Source organism: Nannospalax galili, unplaced genomic scaffold (genome assembly GCF_000622305.1).
Source record: "Nannospalax galili isolate Female #2095 unplaced genomic scaffold, S.galili_v1.0 scaffold371, whole genome shotgun sequence".
NCBI lineage: Eukaryota > Metazoa > Chordata > Mammalia > Rodentia > Spalacidae > Nannospalax > Nannospalax galili.
The window spans coordinates 1,552,967-1,568,988 of NW_008331606.1; the positions used below are offsets into that span (position 1 = coordinate 1,552,967).

A 16,022-nucleotide genomic window follows, 5' to 3' on the forward strand; every position below is an offset into this window, starting at 1 on the left:
GTAGTCCCAGCTGGCCTGAAGCTTACTATGTAGACCAGGCTGGCCTTGAACTCACAGAGATCCATCTGCCTCTGCCTCCCAAGTGCTGGGATTAAAGGCGTGTGCCACCATACCTGGCCTTTAATGATGTTTTTATTACCTGAGAATCTTTTTTTTTAATTTATTTTAATTTTATGTATATGAGTAAGTGCACCTGTGTTGTGTAATGCTCACAGAGGTCAGAAGAAGGTGTCGGAACTGTGCCTGGAACTTTAGTTACAGACAGTGGGTGCTGGGATTTGAACCCGGGCCTTACTGTTGCAATAACTTTTTGATTTTTTGTGATCACTAACTATTCTACCAGTAAAATAAGACTGTCATTAGAATATGCAGAGATAGTGGAATGGGAAGTTCATTCATAGACTTCTAAACAAAAATGTGAGCCTTGTTTATTTTTTCTTTATAGTTTTCTACAACTAATTCTTACTATAAAAAGTCAAACAAAGAAGAGTTGAAAGGCTAGGTGTGGTGGCAAAAGTGTTTAATCTCAGCACTTAGGAGGCAGAGGCAGGCAGATCTATCCGAATTCAAGGCCATCCTGGTCTAGTTTGTGAGTTCCAAGCCAGCCACAACTGCATAGTGAGACCGTATCTTGAACAAGCAAATAAACCAAAAAAAAAAGAGCTGAAAGAATTGAACTATGAACCCCACATACCCATTATCTGGATTAAATGACTGATGAAGTTTGGCCATAATTGCTTGATCTACTTTTGGGTAAATACTCACTAATTGCATAATTAGTAGAAGTATTTCATTACAACAGCATTGACATATTCAATAACAATTTCCAGAGCAAAGATGCATCTCTTTCAAAATTGGCTGTAAATTTTTAGGTTCACAGTTGAATTAATATAGATATATAATATTGAACTCAGTATAAACCCTGTAAGACATAAAATTGAATGTTTTTACCCTTTAAAGATCTCTATTATCTGATTATTACTAGTCACAGTAAAATACACTCAGATCCTTGGCACCCGACTCTGGATATAAACTCATCAGGTAGATTTCAATGGTAGTGTTTATCACCTCTACTAATTAACATGAAGCAAATTTTTATGGTTCTTCCTCAAATATAACTCATTTTTTAAATTTATTGATTTTTTAATGTATTTCATACAGAACATCCCAAACAGTCTTATTCATGTATATACCCACATCCCAAATGGCACTCTCCCATAGCCTCCCCCACCCTGCTAGAGCCCATATAGTCTGTCATCCCTGTTTCTGTCTACTGTGTTGTCAGTGCCCCCAGCTGTTCCCCAGTGCTTGTCCATCCACTGCATCTAATCAGCCTATCTAGAGTTCCTTGTTTTAGGAAGATCAGCTCTTCCTTATCTAGCAGCAATCAGTTGCCAATATTCCTTTAGGTAAGATTGGGGTCTGCTGTTCATTTTCCCACTTCTATGCTGGGTTACTGTCTGGGAGTCTTAAAAGACTTAAAAGGCCACCCTGGCCAACAACTCAAAGGATGGTATCTCCTGTCTGGCATTGTTTCTTGTTATGTAGCTTTTAGCTATACATGTGAACTCTTAAAGAATTATATTGATCCCTTTAATCTTTGGCTATACTTTCCTTTTGGGTGTTTAAGACCATGCAATTGGTCCAGATAAACCAGTTTAATTTTACTCTTAAGGTTGTTTGAGGATCTGTTCCTCAGGGGTCACATGGGCTTGGGAAGAGCCCCTGGCTCCTTTCTTTTACCAGTTCCATCTATGTGAAGATAAGTCACAGGTCCTGCTCGACTGATACACACATTATTTTACTAAATTATAAAAGTAAGTTGTAGGTATTGTGACAGTCCTCTAAATTCTTTGTGATGTGTCGCATAAGAATAAGAATATTCTCCTATGTGATATCAATACCATTATTACATATAAAAAAGTTAGCATTAAGAATACTTAAAAACTAATACATAAAAACCAGACCACATTAAAATTTCCTGTATTTGTGAAATCAGGTTAGTTTTCATACAGAATATTTCCATGTGTTCTTTGACTTGCTTCTGTATCCCCTATATTTTTTATAAATTGAAAATTGAGACCATTGGCTTGATTATATTCACGCTAAACCTTTTTGCTAAGAGAGTTTTATAGGAGATGCTGTGTAGTTTGTACTGCATCATAGCAAGAGGTACATGTTAGGTTGCCCCACAATTAGCAGTGCAGAGATTGACTACTCAGAAATATGATGTCCAGCAGGTCTCACTGTGGTGAAAGATAAAGTTGTCTTCCTTTTGCAATTAGCAAGTCATTTGTGGGGTAAAAGTCTGGCAACACACATCTATCCTAATACCTAATAATTAAACGTAACTACTTTTATGATCCAGGCTGCTTATATCATCCTGACACATAATGTAAAGAAGCAAAGTACATTGTGTTATGTATTCTTTTGAGATAGATATAACTTTTCACCTAATGAGCATAGCACCAATTAATGATCCTTGAGGTTTGCTTTTTGATAACAGTAGGGTTTACTTTCTTGATTAGTTTCATTTAAGATCAGAATATGGAACTAACTAGAACTTTTTCATAAATTGATGCCAAGGGACAAAGACCAAAGAGTGAGGTTGCAAATTAGATTAAGGGAGCCCAGACATTTTTTTTTTAATTGTGACAGTTGTTGTAAAATACATATAAAATTGACCCTCTTAACCATTTTTAAATATATGGTTCCACAGTAGTAAATATATTCACATTGTTGCATAACTAATCTCCAGAACATTTTTAGATATAATTTTATTAGCATATATCAATTATGCATGAGTTTCACTATATTTTAATATAAGGTATATTTTGATCATAGTCACCTCCCATTATCCTCTCTTGTCCTCCTCTTTCTCCTGCTGGACCCCTTCTTCCTAGTTAATCTCCCTCCTACATCCATGTCTTTTTTGTGTGTGTGTGGCCCAATAAGTTCAATTAGTTTTACTTATAGGATCATGGACTTTTGTCCCTTGGCATCAATTTATGAACATGGAAATAAAATGCCTTTTTCTCCTTTAACAACATTAACTGTCAATCCTCAGGAAGGAATGGGACCTCATGAACCCCTCCCTAACTCCCTGATGGATTTAGAACTCTTTTCATCTTGCAAAACTGAAACCCTATCACCACTAAACAAGTCTTGCTTTCTCCTTTTCTGTAGCTCCTGACAACGTCCATACTACTCTCTGTCCTTATGGGTTTGTCAAATATAAGTAACTCAAATAAATGGACTCTTATAGACTTGTCCTTTCATGAGATTTCATTTAACATAATGTCCCACAAGGTTCATTTGTCCAGCAGTAGCATGTGTCTGAATTTTCTTCCTTTTAAAGAAGAATAATGGTATATATAATGATATATGTGTCTGCATATATCACATTTTGTCTATTCAAGTACCATTGGATGCTTAGCTATTGTGAATGATGTTGCTGTGAACATGGGTATAAAAATATCTATTTAAGACACTGTACTGAATTTTTTTGAGTATATATCCAGAAGTGGGCATGCTAGATCATATGGTAATTCTATGTTTAACTTTTTGAGGAGCTTACCTTTATTTTCCAGATGACTTACAGTATCCAAGCATATAATGAAAAGAAGCAAAGTATATTTTGTTATATGTTCTTTTTTAACACTTGTTTATTTATTTTTAATATTTTATTTTATTTTTTTTTAAATTTTATGTGTATGCATATATTGCCTGCATGTAGGTAAGTGCACTGGTGTCGTGCAGTGCCCGTGGAGGTCAGAAGAGGCTGTTGGATCCCCTGGGACTGGAGTAACGGACAGTTGTTAGCTGCCATGTGGGTGCTGGGATTTGAACCAGGGTCTTCTGCAAGAACAACCAGTGTTCTTAACCGCTAAGCAATCTCTCCAGCCCCCTGTTATATGTTTTTTTGAGACAGGCATGTGTTATTTTGTGTTAAGATACAGGGCTGAGAGTATATCTCAGTGGTAGGTGCTTGCCTAGCATGCATGATTCCCTAGGTTCAATCTCCATTACTATGACAATAAAAAGGAGCCAGGTGTGGTGTCACATGCCTATAATCCCAGTACTCAGCGGGCTGAGGCAGAAGGATCACAAGGTTTCAGCTTGAGCTGTATAGCAAGATGCTATCTCATGAAACAAGACAAAAAGGACAGGAGTACAGTTGAGAAGGAGGAATAAATTCTTAGGGCTCTGTCTTGTGAAGCCTGTACCCTATTTAAAGCATGTATTATTTCCTTCTCTTACATATCTTTTCCCCTCTATTTAAAGCAGTTGTTTTGCATTTATTTATTATTTATTTATTTATTATTTATTTATTTATTTATTTATTTAGTGTGTAAGTGCATCCATGTCGTGCAGTGCCTGAAGAGGACAGAAGAGGGCGTTTGATCCTTTTTCTTTTTTCCTTTTTTTTTTTGGTCTTTTTAAGACAGGGTCTCCCTGTAGCCCCAGCTGTCCTGGAACTCACTATGTAGACCAGACTGGTTATTATTATTATTATTATTTGTGTGTGTAGGTTAAAGGACAACTTGCAGACATTGGTTCTCTCCTTCCACCATGTGGGTGCCAGGGATCAAACAGGTCATCAGGCTTGGCAGCAAATGCCTTTACCCACTAAGCCATCTTCCCAACCTCTTTTCCCTATCTTTTTAAATTGATTGATTTAATTTTAATTTATTTTTATTTTTGTTGAATTTCCCCAAATTTCATGTAATATGTTTTTATTATATTTAACCCTTCTCATCTCCACTCCTCTAATAGCCCTGCTGGATTTCATATACTCTGTCATATATATTAAAGTTTATTGAGTCAAGTGTGTCCCCAAATGTTCTTCTCTGTGTATCCATCCACTGAAGCCTGGTTAAACTATCTAGTGTCACACCCTTAAAGAAAATCAGCTTTCTCTCTCCCAGAAGTTATCAGTTGCCAATAGTTAGTTCCTCAGTGAAGGCTGGGGTTTCTTATCCACTTCTCCACTTCTGTGCTGGGATTTATGCCTTAATGCCTACATATAAATCTAGATTACGATCTTTTCTTAATAAACTCCAGCTTTGCTTCAAAAAATATAGTTTTTTCATTTCAGCAAGGAAATACATTTATTTTTTCTTTCAAATATGTGATCTTTATAGTCTAACTTTCTTATTTGAGAGAGAGAGAGAGAGAGAGAGAGAGAGAGAGAGAGAGAGAGAGAGAGAGAAAGAGACTCACTATGTAGCCCTAGCTGGCCTAGAACTTGCTATATAGACCAGGCTGCCTTGAACTCACATAAATCCGCCTGCCCCTGCCTCCTCAGTGCTGGGATTAAAGGTATGCATCACCACGCATGACACCTGGCTGATTGTAACTTTGGCTCTGGAAACATCTCGTGCTGTTCCTAACTCTACTGTACAAACAAACAAACAGCAGGAGGACAGCAAGAAATGTTTGCAGTCTTTTGGCTGGGAGATTCCCACTGATTCTCAAGCCCCCTCCCCCTACCTGTGCAACTACGAGCAGCAAATGCGCAAGCCAAGGGTTGTCCTTCCAGTGTATCAGAGCGAAGGAAGTACACAATGTTGAGCTCCTCACTAGAGAGAAAGAGAGGAGAGAGAGAGAGAGAGAGAGAGAGAGAGAGAGAGAGCGAGCGAGCTGAAGAAAGGGGGTACTCTGCCTGCTTGTCTGAGTGTTTTCAGACCCTAGCCAACTGTAAACCTTTCTGTGTGGAGGAGGCTGTGGTATTCAATCTGTCTGACCGATTTGGCTCAGAACACTCAGATCTGCCTTGCAGGAGACCATGCATGGTCAGGAGATATCTCCAAAGAAGCAAGAAATCTGCTGGCCACTGGGAGTTCTCAGCCTCCAACATAACCCACAGGTGACAAGACTCTTCCTCATCATAGAGGATAGGACCACATGCCATCCCATCCTTCATGGTCCAAACTTCTACTTTTTTTTGGGGGGGGGTGCTCTTTTTGAGATAGGGTCTCCCTGTACCCACTTCTGGCCTGGATTCACTATGGAGACTGGGCTGGCCTCGAAGTAAAGGAGTACACCACCACGCCTGGCTAGCTTAACTTCTATTTAAACCCAGACGTGTCCGTATTTAAGCCTCCCTCTCTCTGTGACTGTTTCTGATGGCCATCTCCCATCCAGGCACTGTGATAGGGTAGGTATCCTGGGTTTACTGACCTATGATTTTCCTTGTTTTTAGGTCTACAGAATAGCTCAGTCTCAAACAATGGGTCCCCTCTAAGATGGTCCGTGATTATTGCACTCCAAAATTTGGGGAGGCATGCAATATCTTTCTTCTGCAACAGTGGCCTGCTGTGCAAGAACAGTCACTGTCACACCAAATCTCTATACATGATTTAAGGCTTGCAAGGATGCCAGATGGTTGTCACTAGAGCTGTCTGAACTCTTCTGCTTGTGTGGGGTTGCTCTTGCCATCTTCCCCACCCTCCTGTTGGAGTTGGGGCTTTGGACTATTTTGTAGGTTTCTTTACCTCACTTTCTGACCTCCATGCTGATTTCTCTTTCCTGATTTCTGTCATTCTTCCTATTTTTCTGTCCTTGGAACATAGTCTCCCCATTGTTGCCCTGACTTCTTATTTAGGGAGTCACATGGAAGAAACTTCTAATCTACCACCTTACCCCAGAACTGTTATTTTAAGTTGCTTTATGATTCTATTTTTCCTAACAGCTCTCTTGGGAAAATTGACATATCATAAAATTTTTAGTCTTTAAAATGTACAATTCATTTTATCAGGTCATTTCATAGATTTGTGCCACCATCACCACTGTCTAAGTTAAGAATACTCCTATTGCCAAAAAGGAACTGCTTGCATTTTAGTAGTTGCTTCCCATGTCCTTCAACCCTCCTAGCACTATACAACTACTACTTTGTTTTTGACTGTATAGATTTGCCTACTTTACATATTTTAAATAGAAGTGTATTATGTCAATCTTCAGGGAATAGATTCTTCCATTAAGATTCATTTTTCAGTGTGTATGTTACAGCACATATGACTATTTCATATCTTTTTATCTCTGTCTCTGCCTCTTTACGTCTCTCCCCCTCCTGTCTCCCTCACTGTCTCTTTCTCTCACTTGCAAAAGTTCTGCAACTGAGCTATACCCCAGGCCCCAGTATTGCATTTCTTTTCCTTTTTTAAATCCTAGTGAGTTCATTGGACTTGTTAACAGAGCATAGGGTGGGGGGTTATTTACAGAAAAGTAGATGCCCCCCATTTACAGCTGCACTGGAAAGTCCATACTCAAACATAGATCCTGTGACTTCCTGACAGCTGCAGAAAATGGTGGGAGAGGTGCCTCCTGGCATTTTCAGCTTATATATCCTTAGGCCCTCCCCCATATGCAGCTAAGGTTGACTGATTGGGTGGGAGGGGTAACTGACTCCCCCCTTGAATCCTTGATGAGTGTAGAAAGGAGGTGTGACTATAGTTTGCTGGCATAGTGGTCGGAGGACACTTCCAGGTACAGGGACAAAAGTCCCTGAGCTTTGGAGGGGGTGATAGGTGTGAGATGATTTTCTTCTTTGTGGTAAGGCACTGAACTTTTGGGTCTCTGCATCATGTTTTCCATGGGCTTTTGGCCCATTTCAGTGGGATTCCATCTACTATAAAAACACAAGCAGCAAGAAGCAAGAACATCTAAACAATGACTACTATAATAACTTAACCTATGGGTGTAAGCACAAATGCTTTGATGGTACTTTAGCAGGTGCATCACATCCATCTAACAAAACAGTTGCAGTGGCTTCCCCACTGGGGCCTATGACCTCCCCTGCTACAGGGGGTTGGCCTGGTCTACAGTACTGGATGTGTTTTCCACCCCTAGGAGTGGGCATTATATCCAATTGAAAATTTGCTGTTGTACATACACTAGACATGCCACTATTGCATCAGCTGGAACATCTTGTTTGGCATGTTGATAGTGCAGCATGTGGGGTCTGTCATTGAGCAGAATTATAGGGAATAGTGCTCCCCTGGGCATCTGTGTGTCACCTTCTGGCACGATGAAAGCCACCCACCCATCCAGCGACAGGGAGTTTCCAGCTTAGTCCTAGCCTGATTTCTCCCTCCCTGCGCTCACATCATGCTGTGTCTTCAGCAACAGGGTTTTACCATCCACTCCTGGTGTACAACCAACATTATTGGCAATGGCCTTTATTGTTATGGGGACTTCTTGGGCCCCTCTGGCCAATAGCTGATAGGGGTGCAACCCACCCCTGGTACTGGGACTTTCATTCAACAGCTGTATGGCTTCTGGACGGGCTTTCTTCCATCCCCAATAGGTTTCCTTCTGTGCTTAAGGCTTTTTTAAAAAATTTTTTTTCACTGTGTATTGGGGGAAAAAATTTCCCCCTTTATTTCCATAGTTATTGGTATAGCCCTCCTTCCCCCTTTTCTCCTTTAACTACCCCCTTTTTGCATATTTCTCCCTCAGTAACACCTTTCTCCTACTATACTTTTCTCTCGGGTTCCTTCTTTCCTTTTGCCTCCCTGGTTCCCTTCTGTATTCCTGGTTCCTGCAGTTACATTAGGATATGCACTCACTTATAAGGATTTGGTGTGAGGATCCACAAATGAGGGAGAACATACATCTTTTGTTTTTACACATCTGTGTTATTTCACTTAGTATAACAGTTTCTAGATCCATCCATTTACCTTCAAATTTCCTAATTTCATCTTTCTTTACTGTTGAGTTGAACTCCATTGTGTAAATATACCACATTTTTGTTAACCACTTGTCAGTTGAGGAGCACTTAGGTTGCTTCCATCTCTTAGCTATTGTGAAAAGAGCAGCAAAAACATGGTTGTACAAGTGTCTGCAATAGGATGGGTCCTTTTGGTATATGCCAAGGAGTGGTTTAACTGGGTCATATGGTAGGTTCATTTCTAGTTTTGTTTTTTTTTTCTTTTTGAGACAGGGTCTCCTTGTAGCCCCAGCTGTCCTGGAACTCACTATGTAGACCAGGCTGGCCTCGAACTCACAGAGATCCACCTGCCTCTGCCGCCCAAGTGCTGGGATTAAAGGCGTCACACCATGCCCGGCTATGTTTTCATTTTTAGTTTTTTAAGAGTTCTCCACACTGCTTTCCAGAGCATTGCACGAGTTTGCAATCCCACCAGCAGTGAATGAGTGTTCCCCTCTCTCCACATCGTTCCCAGCATTTAGTATCATTTGTTCTCTTGATCTTTGCCAGTCTGACTGGGTAAGGTGAAATCTTAAGGTGGCTTTAATTTGCATTTCCCTAATTACTAACGATGTTGAACACTTTTTAAGATGTTTGTTAGCCATCTTTATTTCTTCCTTTGAGAACTCTCTATTTAGATCTTTAGCCCATCTTTTAATTGGGTCATTTGTTTTTTTGGTTCTTTGTTTTTTGAGTTGCGATTTGGGGAAGCTTTGGAGGCCGGATACAGGTGCTCTCAGGCAATCTGCTGTGGTCTCAGCCTCTACTCCAGGTGGAGGGCAGATCAGGCACTCTTAGGCTGTCTGCTTAGGTCTTCATATTTCATTTCATTTTATGGCCAAATAATAATTCCACTGTATGGATATGCTATAATTTTTGTATGTCTGTCTATTCATTAATGAATATTTGGATTTTTTTTCTTTTGCTAATATATTGGGTGTTGCTCCACAATTGGTATTCTTTTTATACCTTCACTAGCCGGGATAATGATTCCAGTTTCTCTGCATCTTTACCAGTACTTGCTATTTTGCTTCTTTTCTTTTTAATTAAAATTTAAAACTTTTAATGAATTCCGTGAATGAGTACTGTATTTACATAATTTCTACACCTCTTTCTCTTCCATTTTCTCTCATGCCCCCACTCTCTCAAATTCATGACTTTATTATTGCACACACACACACACACACACACACACACACAAATACCCTATGGAGTCCAATGTTGCTCATATATACATGTGTTTGGGGCTGACTACTTGGGGTTTAATAAGCTATTAGGGAGCTAGTCCCTGGAGAAAACTGATTTTCCCTGTCTATAGCCATTGATTGCCTGTCGCTCTTCATCTAGAGGTGGGACCTTGTGAAATTTCCCCAACCATGATGGCATGTCCACTGGCATTGTCATTATGCAGATCTTGTTTTAGCAACTGTATTGTTGAGATTTCATGGGTGCAACTTCCCTGTCATGCCTAAAAGATACGATCTTGTAGCAGTCATCCTTATTCTTTGGGTCTTAAAATCTTTCTGCCCCTCTCTTCCATGATGTTCCCTGACCCTTAGATGTAGGAGTTGTGTCATAGATGTACCAATTGGGGATGGGCACCTCATGGTCACTTATTCTCTGCACCTAAAATTTTTTAAAAAATTTTATGTGTATGAATGTTTTGCCTGCATGTAAGTGCAACTGTGTCATGCAGTGCTTATAGTGGACAGAAGAGAATGTTGGAACCCCTGGAACTGGAGTTGCAGATGGTTTCTTTTTTTTTAGCTGTCATGTGGGTGCTGGGAATTGAACCTCGGTCCTCTGCAAGAACAATGAGTGCTTTTAACTGCTGAGCCCTCTCTCCAGCCTCATTTAGTCTCTCCATTTTGAGCAGTTGTGGATCTCTGTAATAGTCTTCATTTGCTGCAGAAAGAAGTTTCTTTGATGAGGGGTGAGAGCTACACTTATCTGTGGATTTAAAGATAATTATTTAGAATATAGTTAGAAATTATATTGGTTTAGGAAATTGGCAGTAGTAGGTTCATCTGTAGATTTGCGTATATAATCTGAAATAGCCATAGAAGCCAGAAAAGTAGAAAGGGACACCAAGGGAGGGGAGAAAAAGGACCTCTAGAGAGGGAAATAGTAGGACATGGGTGCTATGAAGGGGGAAAGGGGAAGAACAGGGGGGTGGGACCTTTAACTTGGAAGGGAAAAGAGAGGGTAGTGCTTATCAAAATGATGACTACAGTCATCTTAGTAGGTATGAACTGCTGTGTCATTTTGGTTTTGATTTGGATTTCTATAATTTTCAGGTCCTTGTTAGGAACTCATAAATCTTTTTGTGGGAAATGTATTCCAGTATTTTGTCCTTTTTTGATTGGATTATTTTTCTTTATTGTGCTATAAGAGTTCTTTATTCTGGATACTAGTCCCATGTATAAATCTTTCAAATATTTTTCTATTGTATGGGTTATTGCCTTACTTTCTCCATAGCATCTTTAAAATTACAACAGTTTTTAATTATAATGAAATCCAACTTATCTATTTTATCAGTTTTTCTTCCCTTGTGCTTTAGTTATGTTTTTTTTTACTATAGCATTGTAAATTTGGAATTTATAAATGTCTTAGTGTTAGCCACTGATTTGAAAGAATAAGCTCTAAGTATTTCAGAGTTAACTTTTTCTGACAATTTTCAACTATTGACCAATTTTTGTTCACTTTAAAGCATATGTCCCTCTCTTTGTCTTTCTTGGGTGTCTTATATCACATTTGTTTTGTAGGGTGTAGTCCCTACTGCTCAGCGTGCTGCCATCGTTGTTGGAGTAGAGTTGCCAGTTTATGATATTACCAAGAAGCACCTGATACTGTCAGGAATGATGGGAGACACAATTTTAACACACTTTGTGTAAGTAGGATATGTTTTATGAATTCTCTATTTCCAGCAATTTGAGCATAGGAAGCCACTTGCACTGATGTTCTCAGGTAGACTTATCACTGGTATGGATGGCTTGAACAGCCATCTCCTATTGCCAACAGTTCAAACCTTCTGAACATTTTACATGTTTTTCTTTTTAATTTATTAGTATACATTCATTATTCAAAATAATGAGTTTTTAAAAATATTTTATTGAGCCATGCGTGGTGGTGCACACCTTTAATCCCAGCACTCAGGAGGCAGAGGCAGGCAAATCTTTGAGTTCAAAGCCAGCCTGGTCTAAATAGCAAGTTCAAGGACAGTTGGAGGTATAGGGAAACCCTGTCTCAAAAAATTTTATTATTTCTTATTTTATGGGTATGGGTGTATTGCTTGCCTGTATGTAAGTGTACCTGTGTCATACAGTGCTCACAGAGGTCAGAAGAGGGTGTTGGATCCCCTGGAACTGGAGTTATGGACAGTAGTTAGTTACCATGTGGGTGCTGGGAGTTGAACCCAGGTCATCTACAAGAGCAGTTAGTGCTCTTAACCACTGAGCCATCTCTTTAGCCCCCCAAATAATGAGTTTTAAAAAAATTATTTTTATGTTATGTGTATGAGTGTATTGCCTGCATGTATGTAAGTGCACCTTTATCATGCAGTGCCCATGGAGGTCAGAAGAGGGCGTTGGATTCCCCTGGATCTGGAGTTACAGAGTTTCTTTCCATGTGGGTGCTGGGAATCAAACCTAGGTCCCCTGCAAGAGCAGCCAGTGCTCTTAACCACTGAGCCATTTCTCCAGCCCCCAAATAATGAGTTTTATTATGGCATTTCCTTTTATTTACTTTTTGTCATTATTTAGTATATACTCACTATAAGAGATTATGTGCTTCACTATGACAATAAAATTTTTTTATTTATTTTCATTTTGTGTGTTTGAGTTTTTGCCTGCATTTATTTAAGTGTACCATGTGTGTGAAATGCCCACTATGACTGGAAGAGGGCATCAGATCACCTGGAACTGGAGTTACTGATAGTTGTTAGCTGCCATGTGTCATGTGCTGGGAACTGAACCCAGGTCCTGTGAAAGAGCAGCCAGTGCTCTTAACTGCTGAGCCCCTTATTTCACATTTTCTTATATGTATATCATATACTTTGCTCATATTCATAATATGTATGTTAAGTACTTGGATCATATTCTCCTCCTGCACATTATCCACACTTGCCCTCTCCTTCCTCCTTTAGAACATTTTACACTGTGTAGAGATCTCAGATTCTGTGGGTACTTGGGCACTTAGGAGCTGTGTGTAATTTAGCAACCTACCAGATATTTGTAGGATATTCATACACAACCTCTACATTTATATTTGTTTGTTTGTTTGTTTATTTATTTATTTATTTATTTAATTTGAGACAGGGTCTCATGTATCCCAGGCTGGCCTCAAACTCACTGTATAGCCAAGGATGACTTTAAATTTCTGATCTTCCTGTCTCTATCTTCAGAGTGCTGGGATTATAGTGCAGGATCCCGCCCCGAGTTGCTACCTTGACCCCCTCAGGGATAAATTGTGACCAGGGAGATGTAAGCCAAATTAACTCTTTCCTCCCCAAGTTGGTATTGGTTAGAGTTGGTATTGATCAAAGTGTTGTATCACAGCAGTTGAAAACAAACTAGAATACCTGGTTTGTGCAGTGTTGGGGATCAAATCTAGGGCTTCAGACACATTAAGCAAACACTCTGCAGACTTAGCTACATCGTCAGTTCAATCAATCTGTACATCTAGCAATCATTTCTATTATTGTCCTTGCTTAAATTATTTTTTAATTATTTTTTTAACTCTTCTCAGTGGGAATCAGAAAAAAAGAGTCAAATTTTATAGTTTCTGAAAATATACAGTTTTTGGCTGAAAACTATTGCTGCTCTTACCTTACATTTTCTTAGTCTTGTAACCTTTATTATACTTTGTCACTTAAGTGTGTTTGGTATATGATGCTGCACTTTGAAAATTTTATGTAACTCATCAATGGTGCATGGCACTTCCTGCTTAGAGGTGTTGTTAGGCTTATAAGCTGTCTCTTTAAAATGAGACTGAGTTTCAGAGTGAAAACTGAAGGGATAACCTTTGAATGATGTTTCCTTGGACAATATTTCATTTCTCTTTAGATGATAATGAAAGGATGTCAAGCTTTATCTGATGGCTCTGAGCTTTTTTTTTGGTCTTTCTGACACAGGATCTCCCTGTAGCCTCAACTCTCCTGGGACTCGCTATGTAGAGCAGGCTGGCCTCCAACTCACAGATATCTGCCTGCCTCTGCCTCCTGAGTGCTAGGATTAAAGGTGTGTGCCTTCATACCTGGTGGTTCCGAGTTTTTATACCTTTATGTTTGCCCTAATTTCTGTTTAAGTGGACAAGTGGTGGAAGTGGGGGTAATCTCTCTTCTTAAATTAGTTTTTACCTTTAGTTCCAGCTTTACATGTGGCTTGGCTGGGGCTCTGGCATCCAATCCAGTTGATGTGGTGAGAACTCGCATGATGAATCAGAGGGCAATAGTGGGACATGTGGACCTCTACAAGGGTACTTTGGATGGTATTTTAAAGGTATGTACACTGTGGATTTGAGTTATAGTTTCAGTTTTCTTTGATGTCTGAGACCTTTCTCAGTCCTAACTCTTGTTGCTGTATATCATTCTGAAAAATCAAACATTCATTTTGTATATTTTTAGTAGACTCTGAGAATCATTTTAAAGCAAACAATCTGTCTCCTTGGCAATTTTCTAATTAATGCACAGGGCTCCTAAATATTGTTCTAATTTGAATGCTGAAGAATATAGGATACTTCTATTAATAGCACTATGTAGAATTATTGGCAGTAAGATTTAATATATCCCACATTTTCCCACTTCAAATAAGACAGAGATTCTGTAATAGAAAATTTGATAGTTAAAAATTTTTAAAAAGGATACAAAGTTGGGGAGTAGGGAGGGGTGGGGGTGGATCTGGGAGGAGTTGAGTTAGGAGGAATGGAGGTGAATATGCTCAAAATACATTGTATGAAATTCTTACAGAATTAATACAAATATAGCTGGGCGTGATAGTGCACACCTTTGATGCCAGTACTCAGGAGGAAGAGGCAGGCAGATCTCTGTGAGTTTGAGGCCAGCCTGGTCTGCATAGCGAGTTCCAGGACAGCTAGAGCTACAGGGAGCCCCTGTCTCAGAAAAGACAAAAAACCCAAATATAAAAAAATAAAAACTTGAAACCCAATACTTGATTTAAGTTTAGGCTTCTGTTGATTACATTTTGCTTTGAATATTTCTCTTGGATTTGAATATTATAAATGTATACAGAAGTGTTGGTAACATTGCTGCTGTTAAAACAAATTCAGGGATAAAATATGAAGGTTGCTATATGGTTTTCTCGTTGTTATCATTTTCATTGAACAACTGTTTATTATTTATCAGGTATCATTTTAGTGGCTATAGGGAAATTATAGCCATTACAAAAGTACTGGCAGTGTACAAACAGATAATCAATACAGCCTGGTAAGTGATAAACTCAGAAATCTATGGTAGGAAATTATAGCTCAATTGAGAAGTTTGAAACAAGCTCCCTGGAGATGTTAGTAAATTGAATAATAATAGCTCACATCTGTTGAGTGCTTTATTGCATGACAGGAGCTGTTCTAATGACACTTCCATGTATATTCATTTAATTCTCCCCATTACCCCATGTATTAGATATGGAAGCACTGAGGGAGTAACCTCAAAGTTTCAGCTAGCAAGTGGGAGTGCTGCAATAAACTCAAACTTTTGACTTAAAACAATATTGTTCACTTCTACACTTGATGCTTTCCTGATATTAGTGGCTATGGGTTGGTTAGGTTATAAAGGGCATTGAATGTTGTCCTGGTTTGTTTCTTCACTGCTGTGACAAAATACTCTGACCAATACCAACTTAGGGAGGAAAGGGTTTGTTTGGCTTTATATCTCCCAGGTCACAGTTCATCAGGGAGTCCAAGGTAGGAACTCAGGGCAGGAACCTGGAGGCAGGAGCTGGAGCACAGGCCATGGAGGAATGCTGCTTACTGGCTTGCTCCTCTGGCCCCTGCTCAGCCTCCTTTCTTATGCAACACAGGCCCACCTGCCCAGGGGTGGCATCACCCACAGTGGGCTGGGCCCTCCCACATCACTCATCAAGAACATGCCCCTCAGACATGGCGGCAGGCCAGTCCAATAGAGGGAATTCCCCAATTGAGGCTCCCTCAACCCAGGGGAGCTGGAGCATGGAGGAATGCTGCTTACTGGCTTGCTCCTCTGGCCCCTGCTCAGCCTCCTTTCTTATGCAACACAGGCCCACCTGCCCAGGGGTGGCATCACCCACAGTGGGCTGGGCCCTCCCACATCCCACATCAA

At 39.7% G+C, this 16,022-nt stretch overlaps 1 protein-coding gene across 5 annotated transcripts in view; it reads left to right on the forward strand.

The window, feature by feature from the left end:
* Nucleotides 1–16,022, forward strand: part of Slc25a14 (solute carrier family 25 member 14) — a 50,369-nt gene that overhangs the window by 23,902 nt on the left and 10,445 nt on the right. For all 5 annotated transcript variants that reach the window (XM_008826725.2, XM_008826726.2, XM_029560426.1 and 2 more), the window contains 2 exons: nt 11,476–11,600; nt 14,073–14,208. In XM_008826725.2, the coding sequence (XP_008824947.1) occupies nt 11,476–11,600; nt 14,073–14,208 (261 nt within the window). The remainder of the gene's footprint in view (nt 1–11,475; nt 11,601–14,072; nt 14,209–16,022) is intronic.